Below are 18,899 nucleotides of genomic sequence, written 5' to 3' on the forward strand. Positions count from 1 at the left end.
GCCTGAACGGTATGTGGAATGAAGTGGGCGGGCATCGGGAGGCCACTATGGCACGGGGCAAGCACTATGGGCAGTCTATCTGAAGTGTACCTGGCGTATAAGACGACCCCCACTTGGAGGCATATTTTTCAGGGCCAAAAAATCGTCTTATACGCCGGCAAATACGGTACTTGGGGGTATTTCCAGAGCCATTAAATTCTTTTGGAATGTGTAAACATGCATTTTAATGAGAGTGTGTCTTAATGTAATTTAGCTCTGAGTATTATTATGGTATCCCATGGGGCGTAATGCTGATTTTTTTGTTGTTTTGTTTTGTTTTGCCATGCATTTGTGGATAAGAGCCTCCTCATGCCCAGTAGTCTCCATGCATTCAGCTTTCATTGCACAACCTGTGCTGCATCCAGATTTAAAATGAGATTTTAAATGTAGCTTTGCTTGGAGAGATTTAACTCAGATTTTTAGAATATTTAGCTCTGTTTTTGTATCTTTGAATAGCCTCTGGACTACCCTATGACAAACTGTGCTTTAGTGACTCACTCATATACTCGTATAGGAAGATTGGGAAAATCATGGATTTCCCAGTACATTTTAGAATTTTGGTTCACGAACTCACTTATCCAAGATCAGACGGGGTAACATTTCATATTCCAGCTACCTTATAAGAACCTATAATAGAGTGCCTTCAGGAACCACCAAAGCGTAACTAAATATTAACACATAAATGTGATTCACATTAGATGCAGCTGCCTGCATTCGCATTGTGTCAGGAGTTGGGATCCACTGTCCTTCCTGAGAAGCTCGGGGAGGTTACAGAGTGCACTGTACCCTGATACTTCCCTTAACCTGGCCTGATTTATTATTTTGATTGTTAGGTGTGTCTTGATGTGCTCCTCATTCATAAAAGTTTTGTTTAAATTTAATGTTTGCCTTAAAGAAAGGTATACATATTTTTTATTTAAATTAATAATGGCCAAAATTCAGACTGGTGTGCTTTTTTCACCCCATTATATATAATATTGTAGATTCCCTTATCATAACATTAGAATTAAGAATAGATTAGAGAAAAAAATTAAAACAACTGGTAATAAAGTCACTGTTTCCAAGTATTCTGATAGTTGTTGGTTTTTTTTTTTGAAATGAGGACCAGCTTTATTCTTTATTATGGACCCTCAAAGGGCAAACAGGCTCTGGCTGGCACTGGAGGACTCTGGCCAGCGTCAGGGTACCGTGGAGTCTGTAACTGAAGCTGATCTTCCGTTCATAGACGAATATGATGCTGCAAAGTTGGAGACCCACTGAGACAGATAATGGAGAAATTTAGGGGAGAATTAGGAATACAGTGACAGTGGCCAAGGGTGTCTGTTTAAGGTCATTTTGCTGATGACTTGCTTGAGGTGAAGGATTACTAACCCTGTTTTTGTAAGTGTTTTGTTATTCAGTAATGTAGTGATGATCTCTTTTCTGTGGGACCACTGGGAGGTGAACCGTTCCCAGAGGAACTTTGATCGATGATGTTTCCTGGAGGGTGGGGTGTGATGAGGCCATATTATTCCTGAGAGAATGAATCAGCGGCATCACCTGGTAATGGAAGTAGCTCAGGGTTGGTCAGAGCCCAGGGCATTGTGAGAATGACTGCCCTAGTTAGCTTCTGACTAGGGATCATGCCAGCAAGCACTCCACTTCAGCAACAGAAGAGGCCTAGTAGCCAGTAGCACAAATACTGTAAGTCTTAACTTCACAGCATGCTATAATGAGTCCCTCTAATACCTTGTAAACTTGTAATAAATAACTTTGTGAGATACACTCAAAACTATGTGATTATTTTTAGTTTGCAGTAAACCCTTTTTTATGTAGACATTAAGTTTATGTTTCTCTTTCATGGATTGAGCATCCACGGCTCAGACTAGCACACTTAGCACCGTAGAGCTGGTGCTGGCAGCATGTTCAGTGCCAAAGGTTTCATCTACGTTTCCTGTAATAAAGAATCCTAGAGACTTCTAATCCTCAAATTTTTAAGCCCATAGTGAGGCGGCCACCTTCCCTGTTTGAAGGCGGCTACAAAGGCGCCATGAGGTTGCAGGCTTTGCATGGTAGAGAGGTCCCAGGCCTCCCCCCGCTGATTCTGAGTCTCCGTGCACACCTCTGCTTCTTCAAAATCTACTCAAGAACTACAGAATCTTACTCCCCTTTAGACATGACCACACACCTCAGCTCCAAAGAAGAGTAGAAACAGGTTGCTTAAATGCTAACATGCATTCATTTAAAACGCAGCAGTCACCGCCACCTTTTTGTAGCAGCCTCAGAGATTAGAGAGGCAGTAGAGGCCCACCAGTCTAATTAGGAATCATTTCATGGTCTTTCTGGCCAGTCTGGACTCTTGTTACATGTCGAGAGCTAACCGCCTACTGAGGCAGGCTGGGGAGGGCTAGACAACCTTCTCTGTGAAAGGCCATCCTTGCCTTGAGTAGAATTCAGATTCTTTGTTTCAAAGTTCAGACCACAGATCTGCCTCCTCCAAGTAACAGCTCCTCATCTTTTATTCTGCAAGCTCAATTGCCTGAATTTCTTTTCTCTTTCTTCACAGGGCATATAGATCAATCCGGGTCAGTTCTTCTGTTAATCCCCTGATCCACATACACATTTGCCCCCTTAAAAGAACTGTAATAGATTAATTAGAAAATGTATTATGCCTTCCACTTGGAAAACATTGTGACTTCCTTTCAGTATGTGTTATTTAATATGATTCCACTATAGAAACGATAATATGTTAAGATCCTTTATAGTTTAAATTTTTTTATTTCTATATGTTTAACTATCTATGGATAAATATTCATAATTAGATGCTTTTATAGACTATTTAAAAGTCAGACTGACCATATACTGACTTTTAAAACATGAATACTATTGCTTTGTCAAAAAACAAAAAGACAATAAGTAATACCGTACATATACATTGCCTGGTATTCTAAACATCTCTGTTTTTGTAGTTGGGAACAGATATTTCAATGTGTAAATTCCTATTTCTATAGTATTATTGAAGTCATAGATTTCACAATAGAAATATGTCTTGAACCTCACTTCTCCTCCCTCGCTCCTTTAAAATATTCAGTAAGAAGTATTGGGTATTTCTTTCCTAGAAAAGAATATATATTTCCAAAAGTATTTTCTGTGCATGAGTCAGTAAAAAGATCAAACACATGCACTTTTAGTCTTTACAAGGACTTAAGTGGAAACAGTTAATAGCACCAATTTTTTAATGACCATCTTACAGACCTGGGTCTAAAAGGTATTTCCAGGAACTAGTAAGGAGGCAGGGCCTCTCACTGCCTAAAATACACAGGCCCAGGGCAGCAGTGAGAGCGGCGGAATCTTCACCGTGCGGTTCCGTGGGCAGCCTGACATCTTCTCTGCGTGAAGCCACGAGTGCTCAGGTAGACAGGGCAGTATACCTGTTTACAGTGGCTGCCATAGCACTTGGGAATGGAAGTGGGAAAATGAATAAAGCTTCTACTTTCAAAGCTATCCTGTGGATGAAAATAAGAACAACAGAACAAAGCAAACATTCTCTGTGTGTTCCAAACTGTTCTTGTGCCCTCTCTGAACACAAACAATCCTAAGTCACGTGATCCTTACGTTATATAAAATGCTGGGCCGGTGATGCACAGTTATCAGGAATACAGCGCCTTATGCTTTGGGCATGTTGCAAATGTTAAGAATAATGGCATTTTCTACTGAGCTTATGGAGCAACCTATGGCAGATCTGGAGGGGAGGAACTATCTGTTTAGTTCGGGGTGAGAAATGACTTGCACGTGTCATTTATGTTAGAATTCACTCCCCCGATGCCATTGCTCTTGCCACTGTTACAGTAACTAATACATTGCCTTCTTGGTGTTGTCATGTATGGTAAGGCCAGCAGAGATGTTTAGGGGAAATTGAGCTCTAAACCAAAAGTTATCCCAGAATATGAAGAATAAAATAAACTTAGAATAAATGGCTTTGCTGATCTTCTTGTCTCTTGTCTTTCTTTTAAGATTCTGAACTTGCCTTGATGTACAATGATTCTTCTGTCTTGGAGAACCATCATTTGGCCGTGGGCTTTAAGTTGCTTCAAGAAGAAAACTGTGACATTTTCCAGAATTTGACCAAAAAGCAAAGACAATCATTAAGAAAAATGGTCATTGACATTGTAAGTAGCTGATAAAAGCAAAAAAGAAAGCTGTGATGCAAACTGTTAAAGGGGGGAGAAATGAATATTAAATGAAAGGAACTGTATATTTCAAATCCTATTGCTGCCCCTTTATGTTTGAGAAGCTGTCCCTGATGTTCTGTAATAGGTTTTCTACTTCTAGCAGTTTAAAGTTAAAAGTAATGACGGGTAGCCCAGCTGGTTAGAGCATCGTTGTGATATTCCAAGGTTGTGGGTTTGATCCCATTCAGGGCACATACAAGCATCAACCAATGAATGCACAAATAAATGGAACAACAAATCAATGTTTTTCTCTCTTTCTCTCTCTCTAAAATCAATAACAAAAATTTTTAAAAAGGAATAATGACAGCTTACCCTCCTTATCAAGCTTTATTTTCTGAACTCCTCTGGTCTGGTGAAGGCAGAAAGATGACCTACAAGAGTAGAGGATGTTGACCATAGCTTGAATTTTTTCCACTCAAAACGGGGGGACTCCATCAGAGTGCCATTTAGAAAACATCCATGATTTTAATATTTTCTCTATGCATATTATTCACAGTAATTACCAGACACGGGAAAATCTCTGGTTATCAAAAAATTCATTCTCTTAAGCTTTGTATATACAAAGGAAAGAATTATCTGTCTTGAATAAGCAGAAAATTGCCCAGAATATTCTCTTTCTGAAGTTCCCTGTGAGCAATCTTGAATCAGTTCATCAGCATTCACTAACCATTTTTTAGTCCAAGGAATGGGAAAAATATGTAATGATGTCTTAATCATGGATATGCCTTTTTTTCTGTCACAAAAGTGGTTATCAGTGCCTAACATTTCTGTATATTGGGTACATATATCTGGGCTTCCAGAAAACTTGACAACAAAGAGGAAAGGACTCTGCCCCAACACATAGTAAAGAATTGCCATACACGCTGTTAGAGGGCAGAGTGGTTTTCCATTTCTTCTCACATTCTGCATAGTACTTTTATTTGCAAATTCTTTTTTCCTCTGGACATTTTTTACTTAATAAAATACTCCTTGCTTTTAAGGTACTTGCAACAGACATGTCAAAACACATGAATCTACTGGCTGATTTGAAAACTATGGTTGAAACTAAGAAAGTGACCAGTTCTGGAGTTCTTCTTCTTGATAATTACTCCGACAGAATTCAGGTAAAGCATGACTTGAATTTTCTCATGTGTCTGTGTGTCTAGCTTTGATAAAATTTATGTCTCCTTTTTCCCAACTTATGAATTAACCAGCTTAGTCTTTTCATTTGCATATGCACTAAAAAAAAAAACAACACCTGACATCCCACAAAACCAGCCACTTAAGCAGCTCTGAATTTAATCAGCCATGCACATAAACAGCTCTTGGTATTTAGATGCAGTAGAGGTGTCATAACTTTGGACTATAAATATAAGTGTGAACCACACATAGACACATCATGGTTGAACTATTTGGAATGAGTCTTACACAACATCTATTTTTAAGTGCCGCAGTCATTAAATGTGAATTTCTAGTAAAAAAGGGAAAAAAGGAACAGGTGCTGAGTCGAGAATGCATTTGTCTGTTTTAGGTCCTCCAGAATATGGTGCACTGTGCGGACCTGAGCAACCCGACAAAGCCGCTGCAGCTGTACCGCCAGTGGACGGACCGCATAATGGAGGAGTTCTTCCGCCAAGGAGACCGCGAGCGGGAGCGGGGCATGGAGATAAGTCCCATGTGTGACAAGCACAACGCATCTGTGGAGAAATCACAGGTGATGCATTCCGCACAAAGCTTTCCAAGAGAGCAAAACAGTCACTTGAACGTTGGATTCCATTGTGTCCACATCACACAGTGTTTTAGTGGTTTTCACATGCGTACTTGATGTTTGCAAGCTCAATTGCCCGTTAGTCTTTACAACTCAAAAGACTCTTTTATTCTTATGATCTATATTCCTATAGTCATTTATATGTTCATATGGCATTATATTCATTAATGACTATTGTTCACATAGTATATTCATAGGTATAGAGACAGTTTATCTGAATTTATAAGTGAATTCGGTTATATGAACTCATATGGAATACATGACAATATTTCAGTTATCTCGATTTACCTATTACTGGCTATTCTAAAATGAAGTCCAGGCCTCAAGCCAAGCCCTACCATGTAAACAGCTGTAGGATTTTTATGGTGTAAAAAGTTCTAGAAGCTAATTTTCACCGTTGCCTAAAACAGCGACTGTTTTACCAAAGTAAATAGTCTTCTGTTCAGTGTTGTAGTTGCAGGCCATGTTATATTTTATGTGTTTCTATTTAAGTTTTAGGTTATATTTATAAATTGATATACATCGGATATATATGTGGGATCTAGTTAACCTTTTCCATAGTTTCTTCGTCCCAAGTCCTGTACTCAAACTGCATTTCTTTTTAACTAGGTGGGATTCATAGACTATATCGTTCACCCCCTCTGGGAGACGTGGGCAGACCTTGTCCATCCTGATGCCCAGGACATTTTGGACACTTTGGAGGACAATCGTGAATGGTACCAGAGCACAATTCCTCAGAGCCCCTCCCCAGCACCTGATGACCAGGAGGAGGGCCGGCCGGGTCAGACTGAGAAGTTCCAGTTTGAACTCACTTTAGAGGAGGACGGCGAGTCCGACACTGAAAAGGACAGTGGAAGTCAAGTAGAAGAAGACACTAGCTGCAGTGACTCCAAGACTCTCTGCACTCAAGACTCGGAGTCGACCGAGGTTCCCCTGGACGAACAGGTCGAAGAAGAAGCAGTGGGGGACGAGGAGGAAAGCCAGCCCGAAGCCTGTGTCATCGATGATCACTCTCCCGACACGTAACAGTGCAAAGGACGTTCATGCCTTTTTTTTTTTTTTAGTAGAAAAAATTGTTTCCAAAGTGCATGTCACATGCCACAACCATGGTCACACCTCACTGTCATCTGCCAGGACGTTTGTTGAACAAAACTGACCTTGACTACTCAGTCTGGAGCTCAGGAATATTGTAACCAGTTTTTTCACCTCCATGTCATCAGACCGAGGGGGACATCTTCACGAACAGCATTTTAACAAGATGTCAGCTGGGTAGAGCTGACAAAGCAGAGAAAAATCAATTCCAAAATATTTCCAAGGGAGTGTGGCTCATCAGGCAGCCCAGAAGTTGATAGGACTTGGGGTTTCTTTTCTTTTTATTGGTTTGCAATATTTTCCGCAGAAAGAAGGTATTACACAGACGGAGTGAACTCGTGAATGAAACAGCAAATGGGTCAGGAACAGGACACAGCTCAAATCTGTTACCAGGAGGAAGATGAGCCACAGAAATTGCATAATTTTCTAATTTCAAGTCTTCCTGATACATGACTGAATAGTGTGGTTCAGTGAGCTGCACTGACCTCTATATTTTGTATGATATGTAAAACAGAATTTTTGTAGAGCTTACTTTTATTATTAAATGTATTGAAGTATTATATTTAAAAAAAACAACAACTATGTTCAGAACTTCATCTGCCACTGGTTATTTTTTTCTAAGGAGTAACTTGCAAGTTTTCAGTACCAATCTGTGCTACACTGGATAAATCTAATTTACGAATTTTACTTGCACCTTATAGTTCATAGCAATTAACTGATTTGTAGTGATTCCTTGTTTTATATACCAATGACTTCCATATTTTAAAACAAAAGCAAATTTTATGTTGCAGGAAACTCTTTTTGTAGGTCTTCATTTACTTTTTTTGTTTCATTCTTTTCAGATAAGCAGAGATGCTCTTCACTGTTTTTCTTCATGGTGTGCAAAGTGAATATTTGTTCAGTAATACTTGGTGTGCGTTCTTTCTAATGTGTCTTAAGCCTCATGCACACTCAATCATCCGTTGGTGTTGTCTGAAGCAAGTGAGAGATACATAAATACCCAGTAGCTAAAATGGTCAGTCTTTTTTAGATATTTTCCTACGTAGTGTCTTCTGATAACTTTTTGCTATGTCGATAGACCCTCATTTCACAAGTGCATGTCTTTGTAATGACCCACATATGTCATGCTCATTTTCATTGTTTTCACAGTCATAGGATGAAAAACTTTTGCCCCTTGTGCTGCTCTATCATTTAGCGTGTGTTTGAACCTCTGTCCACCTTCACTAGATAGGGTCTTATCAAATATATCATTGCCATTTTGATTGATGGGGAAAAAGCAGATAGTCAAGTTAGGGTTAGCATTCATTTCTACTGCGAGGTCATGTAGAATGACTAGCTTTTACTCTTGATTTACAGAGAAAAGCTAACAGCTAGTTAGGCAGTGTTAACAATATTAGCAGAATATATTAACAAACACCAGGACAACTAATGTGCGTTTGTTTCCATGATTTTACCATGGGAGTAAGAACTATATAAGGAATATTCTGGAGAAGTGATTTTAAATGTAGGAACTACCCTTCCTTAATAGACAAGTACTTAATATGTAGAAATTGCTTTATTGGTTATTGTTGGTTCATCGGTATGTCTTGTAGAGGAGAACTTCTGTAATATCCTGAAGGAAAGTCATTGATGATGCCACTAGCACCAGTGGTTTGGTAATATAATGCCCTCCTAAAATACTGGGTTGAGTTAAAAGATTCTGCTGAAATAAAATTTTAAAAAATGAGAGGTCACTTTTGGCTGAATTTGGCACCAAGAACTATTGCAATTTTAGAGATTAATTTCCAGTATTATCATCAGTTGGCATCTTGGGGCATTTATAGACTTTGGACTTTTTTTTCCATTTTAGGTCTGAACAGAGTGTTTACCTTCTCTGTGGAAAGATTGGAACCCAAATAATCATTTTCAAATTGATATCTAAGAATCGGCATTGAACTAAAGGGGGGTGTCTGACTAAATGGAAAATAAGTAAACACTTAACGAAAAGTGTAACCCTGAACAACATTGATATTTAGGAAGGCAGGAAGCCTTCTGGGGATGAATAACAAAGTCATCAGCCAGAAAAATGGCCTATGCTGAAGATAGCTCCTGATTTAATCTCCTGAGATCCCCTGAGGGAAAACTTGTGTAGTTCCGATCTTGACACAGAGCAGAATAGGAATCAACTGATTAATGATCAGATCTCCACCCTCCTTTCCCTGTAAAGATCAGGCAGTAACCTTTGAGACAAAGTCCTATATTTGTCCAGATGGTTTCACAAGAACACTTGGAAACTTGTTTTAATTTCATTTCTCCCTAATGGAGGTCTAGAAGAAATGACAAAGAATCTAGGATTTATTCCTTTTTCCAAAATAGTCTCATTCCCTCCTCTCCCTAATACTTGGTATTTTCCCCACAGAGTGCCTAGAATCTTAATAGTAAAAAAAAAAAAAAAATTAAAGCAGCAATATGTCACAAACAAATCCAGACCTGAAAGGGTTTATAACTGCACTAAAAAAAGAGGCTTCCCCCCCCATTTGTTGGGTTTTAATGGTCACATGTTGTGAGGGTACCCACTGATTGACAATCAAATTGTAGAAAGTGCGTACTATCCAAGAGACAGGGACTAATGCACTGTACGATCTGCTGATCCTCTCCCTTCCTCCTCCTTTTGCTCCTCTCTTGCCCAAGTGTGCTTCAGTATCATACACCGCTTTAAAAATAACATCCTTTCACAAGTGGCTTTACATTTCCTAAAATGCCATAAGAAAATGCAATATCTGGGTACTGTATGGGGAAAAGATGTCCAAGTTTGCATATAACCAGTACATTTCAGCTTGCAAGTTACTAAACATAGTAATGCTGTTTTGATTTTATTTTCTTTTACATCACTTAAAATTCACAAGAAAATAATGTAGATAGAACAAATTGCAGATAAGGGAAAAAAAACTTGAATGAAATGGATTTCACAGAAAGCTTTATGATAATTTTTGAATGCATTATTTATTTTTTTGTGCCATGCATTTTTTTTCTCACCAAATGACCTTACCTGTAATACAGTCTTGTTTGTCTGTTTACAACCATGTATTTATTGTAATGTACATATTGTAATGTTAATTGTAAATTATCAGTTCTTATTAAAACATCATCCCATGATGGGATGGTGTTGATATATTTGGAAACTCTTGGTGAGAGAATGAATGGTGTGTATACATACTCCTTGTACATTTTGTTTTCTCCTGTAATATAGTCTTGTCACCTTAGAGCTTGTTTATGGAAAATTCAAGAAAAAACTATAAAATACATAAAGATATATAAATTTAAAAAAAAAAAAACATAGCTGCAGGTCTTTGGTCCCAGGGCTGTGCCTTAACTTTAACCAATATTTTCTTCTGTTTTGCTGCATTTGAAAGTAAGGTTATGGTGGGGCTAGGGCTGGGCATTTCACATCCAAGCTTTGAATCAATTGGTTTTCTGGCAGTAGCTGGATTTTACAAAACCACAGACACCCTCTGGAAGATTCTGAGACCCTTTTGAGATACAAGCTTAAGGACTTCTTGCCATGAAGCAGCATTGTTTATATCGTGATGGTTTTCCCCATCTGTTGATCAGGAGCTACTTGAGTTAGCCACATTTTTTTTTCTACTTTCAAACACTACTGGGAAAATATATTGTCCCATGATTATAAGAAGTATTTTTGGCTTCTAGAGCACATAGGTAAATGAACTTGATTTGAAACTAGAGCCAAAGGTCTCGAGTGCTGGTTAGTCCTTTATTCGTCAGCGTCCTATCATGTTAAGAGGATATATAATATGAAAAAGGTCATTTTTTAACCCTGGAAATTTTCTTCAACTGAAGTCAACCCAATTTTTAATATGTGAGTCCATATGTATGATGTACAAGATATGTTTTATATGATACCAATTGACAAGCATAAAGGATTTATTATTCTCTAGAATTTGTTTCTGCAAAACTTATATTGCTTTAGAATTTTAAAACATAACCTTTCGCAATGGCCAGCCCCCAATGCTATGACACAGTGGATGATGAAACCTTCCACCACTGCCCAGCCCTCAGAAAATGTGACTTAGTGAAAGGAGAGATTCTCTTTTTAGGAAAAATGAGCCTCCTGTTATTTTGTTTTCTTTTTTTTGACACAAACTGTAGATTTTAGCAGCCCTGGCCCAAAGGAATTTGATTACTTTTGTTTTTTAAACAGTACAAAGGGGACACTATAATTACAAAAACACATCCTTCCTGATTTTAGTTGTTTTTTATTTTATTTCATTAGATAATGTTTTCAGAATGGTAAATTGTGTGTGAGCATTATAAATGATGATTCTTTTAGTGGTTTCTTAGCCTCTCTTACAGCCCATGGGGATAGTACTGTACATCAATACCTTCATATGAAATTTTTATATGCAATGGAAATAAAAGCATGGGTTGATTCTGCCTATTTATGACTCAATCTTTTACAAATGAAAGATGATTCATTTAAAACTAGTTCAGTCAGCACAGGTTTCCAAGAGTAAAAATTGTAAAAGTGAAGTGAACATGACATCATAAGCTAGTATTGATATTCATAATCAAATGAAACAAAATTATGGAGATTAATCTTCCTATAGAAAAAAATTGGCCAAAGTCATTTAAATGGCCTACAAGATTAAGTACAGCCCTAGCTGGCGTGGCTCAGTGGATAGAGCATCAGCCTGCGGACTGAAGGGTCCCAGGTTCAATTCTGGCTAAGGGTACATGCCTGAGTTGCAGGCTCCATCCCCAGTGAGGGGCGGGAAAGGGGGTCGGAGAGAAGGGGAGAGGGTACAGGAGGCAGCTGATCAATGATTCTCATGTTTCTATCTCTCCTCCATCTCTGAAATCAATAAAGAAATATATTTAAAAATATTTTTTTAAAAAAAGATTAAGCACAGTATTTTGTAAACAGGCTTGGAAAGGGTCTTATCTACTTAATTGACTAGTCTGGCACACTGCAAGTTAGCCAGACGGCCAACATTTCTTTGTTGGGTAGCTCCTCTGACAGTGAAGGAGGCACACACGAGCTTACAGTCTGGAGGGGACAAGGCATTAAAGGCTTCATCCACCTGCCCCTGGGAATGCCCTGGGAAGAACCTCTGGCGCTGTGCCCCCCCGAAAAGAACTTGCTCCCTCCTGGCAGCCCAGAGAAGGCTTCCTAAGGAAGGGGGTTGGAGCTGAGCATGAAGAAGAGGAAGAGGAAATCAAGCAAAAGGGAGGGTTTAAAGGAGGAGGCAGGGGATCCAGACAAGGAAACCACTTGTTCCAGTCCTGAGGTACAAATGGAAAGTGAGACCTCTGGAGAAATGGAAGGGAAGCACCCCTGGTCCGTCTCTCTTTGTTCCTCCCCCTGCTGTTTTCTTTATAATGCTTTTCACAAACTGGCATACACATCTGTGTGTTTGCAGTCTATCTCTCCCACCAGAACATGGCTCTCTGAGAGCGCGGTATCCCTCACTCCTAAAGCAATACCTGGTACACAGTAGGTGCTTAGTATTTGCTAAGTAAAGCCACCAAGTTAATAGTGGATGTTAGGTTTGATGGAGCAATTGGGTTTAAATCCTTCCCCCAGGAACTGGCTTTTCAGGCCATTTCACCATGGACGTTCCCTTTGCAGAGACCTCATTTCACTTGCAGCGACCACATTCCATGATCTCCCCTCCGGGTGTGCACAAAGAACTCTCCGCCCAGAAAAAGCCCGCCAAACGTCATTCAAAAGCCGCTGGCTCCCCTCACTGGGTGCTGGAGCCATCCAGGCTCAGCCATCTGGGTGCGGATGATCGAATGCATTCGTAATCCCTCACTGTTCTGGTCTCCTGCGTTCCTCCTTTGGCGACCTAAAAGTGGAATAACCCAATCTGAGAAAACATTTTAGGGTCTTAAAGAGAAGGAATCAGCAAAAATGTAATACTCAGCCCCCAAATCTTAAATACTAAGGATTCAGTAGTCCCCCCCGCCCCCCCGCCTTATTCACGATTTTGTTTTCTGCAGCTTCAGTTATCTGTGGTCAACTGCAGTATGAAAACATTAAATGAAAAAATCCAGAAATAAACAATTTATGAGTTTTACATTGCACACCGTCCTGAGCAGCGTGGTGAAATCTCGCGAGTCTGGCCTGTCCCGCCCCCTGGACGTGAGTCGTGTCTCCTGGATACATACCCTCCTGTCCCTTAGTCACTTAATAGCCGAAGGTGAAAGTTCTTGACTTGATAGGAAAAGAAAAAAATCGTATGCTGAGGCTGCTAAGATCTACAGTAAGAATGAGTCTTCTATTTGTGAAATTGTGGTGAAGGAAAAAAAATTCGAGCTTGTTTTGCTGTCGCACTTCAAATTGCAAAAGGTATGACCACAGTGTATGATACGTGCTTAGTTAAGATGGAAAAGGCGCTAAATTTTGCGGTGGAAGACAGGAATGGGAAATGTGTTTCCATTTATGGGCTACATGTTGTGCCGAAAAGCAACTGTTGTTGGGGGAGTGGGGGAGAGTAAGGGGGAAACAATCAGTGGATCAGGATTTGCAAAGAAAGGGACCGCTTGAAATTTTACCTTCCTCTCTCAACCCCACACTACAGAGGTCCCGAGGAGCTGACTCTGGTAAGAATTCTCACCCTTTTATGGCTTCCGCTGTTTTCCTAGGATCCCATGTGCAAGTTCCAAAGCGAGTGGGGTTTAAAGTAGAGAGTGTAGCCCCACTCTCTACCAGAATGTAGCAAGATGTTCCATTAATTTTCATTTTAATCCCCCCTGGCTGTTTAAGGGCATAAATGATAGCAGTTTACAGGGGAATCCCTGGGAGTGCCACCAGCACTGGGAGGGGCCCTCCTTCCAGGATAGATAGGGGGCGTTTAGTTGGTGTGAAAGGATTTAACAAAAGCTTTGAGTAGATCTTTTTTCCAGCATCCTGGTTGAGTGCAATTGGCACACAGATTTCTGAGCCAGTGTTTTGATGATGGACGAATAGGAGGGTGCACAGCGGGAGGCCCAGGTGTTTTTAGGGTTCTGATTTTGAACCTGCTGCAGCTGCCAGATAACTGAGTGGCTTTGCTTACTGCAGTGGTTCTCAACCTTGGCTACACATTAGAATCACCTGGGAATCTTTTTAAAATCCTGATTTCTGGGCCTCATTCCAGAGGCCCAGGTGATTCTAATGTGCAGCCAAGGTTGAGAACCACTGGCTTACTGCCTTGTGGTCTCCTCAGAGTGGAAAGGCAATTCAGAAGAAGGTAGTGAGTACTCAGGTGAAGGAAGATGGGAAGGAGTAGGAGTCAAGTCAGTCTTATAGTTCCTCTCATGTCATCAGTTTCTCATTAGCCTTTTGCAATGAAGCTGTTTTGGCATTTTGAAGCTTTTTGAGGCGTCTGCATTCCAGTCAAAATAGGTATCCCATTTTTATGTTGTTTGAGAACCCTTTCTTTAAAGTGCATGTCCAATTGGAACATTCCCCATAATGGTCACTGTAAGTCTAGGTCTAGGACTTACGTCCTAGGTGGTCTTAGACTCTAGGTGGTCTTAGAAAATTTTGTCATTTCTGTAGATAGCTACAGCATCCAAGCCCACAGCTGTGCTGGGATGTGGTGCAGTCAGTTCAGGGTTCCAATTACTTTAAGTTTTGGGGTCTTTTGGAGTGAAATTAATGCCTGAGAGAGCTGTGCTACTGGGTTGGGAGTTTTGTGGTGTTTTACAGTGTATTTTGTCACACACACAAAAAAAAAACTTTAAAAAATTATTGAAGACAATTCAGGTGATTCAAGCTACATTGATCACTTCATGAAGTGGGCAGTTTTCTTTTGATCTATCAAATGGGGCAGAAAGCAAGAGCTTCTATAGGATAAAGAATAAAGAACAAGAGATAAAGAGAAATTATCGGATTGGCTGGGGCCACACAGTCAACCTTGTTTGGGGTGAGAAGGCCCAGAGTTGGCTTGGTGTTTGGGGATTGGCTGACTGAATATACTGCATTTCTGACCAAGCAGAACTCTATAGGGACATAAAAGTTATCTAAGTGTCAGTTTGATGTCATGGTACCCTGGGCAGGAGTAGCTCCATATTAGGCCCCCTATGATGGCTTTTTCTTTTCCTAATATGTTGTAATTCTTTTTTTTTTTTTTTTGGTTTTTTTTCTTTCTGTCTCTCTCACTAGATTGTATTTTTTTAAGGCAATGTACTCCTTTTGGCCCGGCTAGTAAAGGTTTAAGTCAGGATATTAATAGTTGACTATCCTTTTCCTTCCAACACCAGCACTTCTCAAAATGTGTTCCTTTGAACTGACATCAAAATCAACTAGGATCTTGTTAGAAATGCCAATTATCAAGCCCCAACTCAGGTCTTTATAATAAGAATCTCTATGAGTGAGATCCAGAATCTGTGTTTAAACAAGTTCTCTTCTTACTTTTATGTGCCATAAGGTTTGGAAAACATTGTTCAGACCTCATGGAGTTATTTTTTCCCTCTTTCAGTTTTTCAAAAAAGCACAAGTAATCTCCACCCCCTTTCTAACTCATTACACTTACGAAAAGGGATGCATGTTACTACCAAAGTTGCAACAGGTGACCTGGTGAGGGCTAAAGGCATTTGGAGGAACAATAGAATCACATGTGTGGCCAATTTTCACCAAGCAGGAAAGGAATGATGAAGCCAACTATCGCCTCATTTCAGCATCAGAGGAAACCTAGGATCAGCTGTTACCATCATGGCATCCATTGGCATCGTAAGGGTTCTGGACCCAATCTTAATATGGTGGGTGTGGTTTCCTACACCAGCTGGGAGTCCTGCAATTCAACTTAATTCTGATAGTGTCAGATTCTACCTAGAGACAGCATCAGATTCCACAGGTGAAGAGCTCAGTCCTACCAGACTGCCTCCCCAACATTTCAGATGCCAGTGGCAAGCCCATGTTGTCACCTGGCCTTCTGACTTATTGGCCATAGATTGGAGGTCCCAACGACACCCCCTCCTTGGGTTTGATTGATTTTGCTAGAACAGTTCACAGAACTCAGAGAAACACTTTATTTAAATGTTATTGTTTTATTATAAAAGGGTGTAACTCAGGAATCGCCATATGGAAGAGATGCATAGGGCAAGGTATGGGGAAAGTGCAGAAGCTTCCATGCCCTCTCCAGACACCAGACTCCCCAAATCTCCATGCATCTTTTTGAACCCCGTCCTTTTTGGGTTTTAATGAAGGCTTCATTACAAAAGTATAATTGATTAAATCAGTGGTTATTGGTGATCAATTCAATCTCCCCCTTATCCCATCCTTGGAGGTCAAGGGGGTGGCGTTCCGGTCCTCTAATCACATGGCTGGTTCCCCTTGCTACCAGTGCCCATCCTTTGGTGCTTTCCAGTCACCTATTACCATAACAAGACACCTTCACGGCTCTTGTCAGGGCATTCCAAGGGTGTTAGGAGCTCTGTATCAGAAACTGGGAAGAAGACCAAATATATATTTCTTGTTATAAATCACAATGTCACACATCACAAGTTGGCATGGGCTGAGGGTGTAAAGATTAAAATGTCATTCAAAGGAGAGAAGAGACTAACAAAATCACGTCATGTTTTCCCTGGAAGCCCATTAGTGTAATGGGCAGGGGCTGAGCACCTTCCTCACCTGCCTCATTGTCGCTCTCTCCAGTCACACAGGCAGCGCGTTGCCCCTCTGCTTTTGTAATTGGGTGAAAGCACACAACACACAGGGCCTAGGATCTGGCATCACAGGGGTCCCCAAAGGGGTCAAAGGACACAACCCAGAAGCTCAGGGGATTGATTTTGACCCATGGGCTTGTTTGACCGTTAGGAATCCAGAAATGGGAGGGAACCCGGCTGATTAATTTCTTCTCCTCTCTCCCTGGCCTGCTCTGAGGCCTGCTTTTCCCTTGAAGCCCACCGGGACAGTCCTTGAGTTCCTGTGCAGTGAAAGACCCTACCAAGCCACTTGTTACTTTTTGCCTTAGTCCTTTTTTTTTTCTCATCCTCCTACCCAAAGGTTTGCACCCCCCAAGCAAACTACTGTCCCTTTGCTGCGTGCCTCTGGCTCTGTTTCCGAGAGACCCTGAGCTGCATGCCATCCTCTACATTCAGGATATCAGACTGCCTTTCCCTGGCTGGGTGGGACTGAAACACTAAAGATGAAAACACCAAAACTGTCTCATGGAAGCAGAGTGGGGGAGACCCCCCTAGGGAGGAGCAGGCTGGTGCAGAACAGACCAGCGATGAGCAGGGCTGAGATAGGGGCCTGGCCCTGGGGTTAACTCACAGCCGTTCTGGTGCACAGCTGTGCTGTATCACAATTGAGCTGTTTTGCACTGAATCAAGTTCTCTTCTTCACTGAACCCCAAATTGGGGATTCCTGTCAGCGCTGAATTGGCACCAATGCCAATTGATTGACATAACATATGGTACCTGTTATATATCAGATACTCAAATATTAATATTTATGTGTTAATATTTGTGTAGCAGAGGGCTAACGGATTGAAACACACTCAGAGATATGAAGGTCTGCAAGCAATCTTTGCATGATGAAGCATCTTAAGAAAAAAATGGAGGCCAGCTTGACTCCGTAATTCAGCCACGGTTAGACTTTCAAATATAGGTATCTTCTATTGTGCTGGAGTCTGCCTTTTCCAGTCCCATGGATGTATGCCTATATCTTTGATAAAGAAAAGTCTGTAGGTAGGAATTCATCAGACCTTGATTTTAGCTCAGTACCTGGCCATAATCTGCTATTCTACTTCAGCCTCCAGAAAGCCCACTTCAGCAATATTTCTAGGCTCTGTATGATAAATGATTATGTAGCTACATATCTAATCAATATAACAACATCTATAAACAAGGGATATAATTAAATATATTGTTAATGTATCTACGTTGTCTTTCAAATCAAACTTAAGAGATAAAACTACAATGAGCGAGAGGAGGGCGGCCTCATGAGGGCTACAGAAATATTTTGAACAGGAGCTTACCTCGTGAAGGAGAGACACTCAGAGCAATGTGACTGGAGTTTGGAGGCACTGGATGAAGATCAGAATTCAAGGGTAGGCAAGCCAGTCTGCCATTCACATTCCTAAGTGTTGATAATGAAAACTATGGGAATTATATAATATCTCAGAGTCACTTTACCGAGCAAAAGTAAAAAAAAGAATGAAGACACCAAAAGTTAATGAGAAAAGAATCATCCGAAAGGAAATTTTTAACTTATTAACTCACAGTATTTCTTGAGCCTCTTTTGTGTCAAAATCCCAAAGTAGTGGCCAGGGAAACTAGGAAGAAAGAATACGGAGAGCATCCTACCCTGGGATCCCATGTCAGGCAGTATTTTATGGATGACAAATCTGGGCAGAAACCAAAAACAACAACAGTGGGAAAAAGAGGTTTGCATTTGGTCAGGGATGTGGGTAAACTCAGTGATTTTGGAATGGAATGAGATGGAAGCAGATGCTGTTCAAATCTGTTAGGAAATTTACCAACGAGCATACTTAGACACTAGTGCAGAAGGTGACAGCAGTGATGACCTGAAAGTCACAAATGAACTGGTTTCTTTTTGTTGTTGTTTTAAGGAACCACTATAGTATCTCAACCTGTGGGTCGTGACCATCGGAAAACACATATAGCATATCAGATATTTACATGACGATTCATAACAGTAGCAAAATTATAGTTATGAAGTAGCAATGAAAATAATTTTATGGTTGGGGGTCACCACAACATGAGGAACTGTATTAACCCTTTGCGGTCCAATTTTATTTTTGGAATTCAAACAGTCTGGTCCAAATTAATTGGCGGGATTGAATGTTGAACCGGTTTGC

The 18,899-nt window shown here is 40.5% G+C and overlaps 1 protein-coding gene across 6 annotated transcripts in view; it reads left to right on the forward strand.

The window, feature by feature from the left end:
• Nucleotides 1–11,524, forward strand: part of PDE4D (phosphodiesterase 4D) — a 1,003,569-nt gene extending 992,045 nt beyond the window's left edge. For all 6 annotated transcript variants that reach the window (XM_006762435.2, XM_006762439.2, XM_006762436.2 and 3 more), the window contains 4 exons: nucleotides 4,033–4,187; nucleotides 5,231–5,353; nucleotides 5,761–5,943; nucleotides 6,607–11,524. In XM_006762435.2, the coding sequence (XP_006762498.1) occupies nucleotides 4,033–4,187; nucleotides 5,231–5,353; nucleotides 5,761–5,943; nucleotides 6,607–7,023 (878 nt within the window). In that variant the 3' untranslated portion in view covers nucleotides 7,024–11,524. The remainder of the gene's footprint in view (nucleotides 1–4,032; nucleotides 4,188–5,230; nucleotides 5,354–5,760; nucleotides 5,944–6,606) is intronic.
• Nucleotides 11,525–18,899: the final 7,375 nt, after the last annotated feature.

Source organism: Myotis davidii, unplaced genomic scaffold (genome assembly GCF_000327345.1).
Source record: "Myotis davidii unplaced genomic scaffold, ASM32734v1 scaffold135, whole genome shotgun sequence".
In the NCBI taxonomy this organism is placed as follows: domain Eukaryota; kingdom Metazoa; phylum Chordata; class Mammalia; order Chiroptera; family Vespertilionidae; genus Myotis; species Myotis davidii.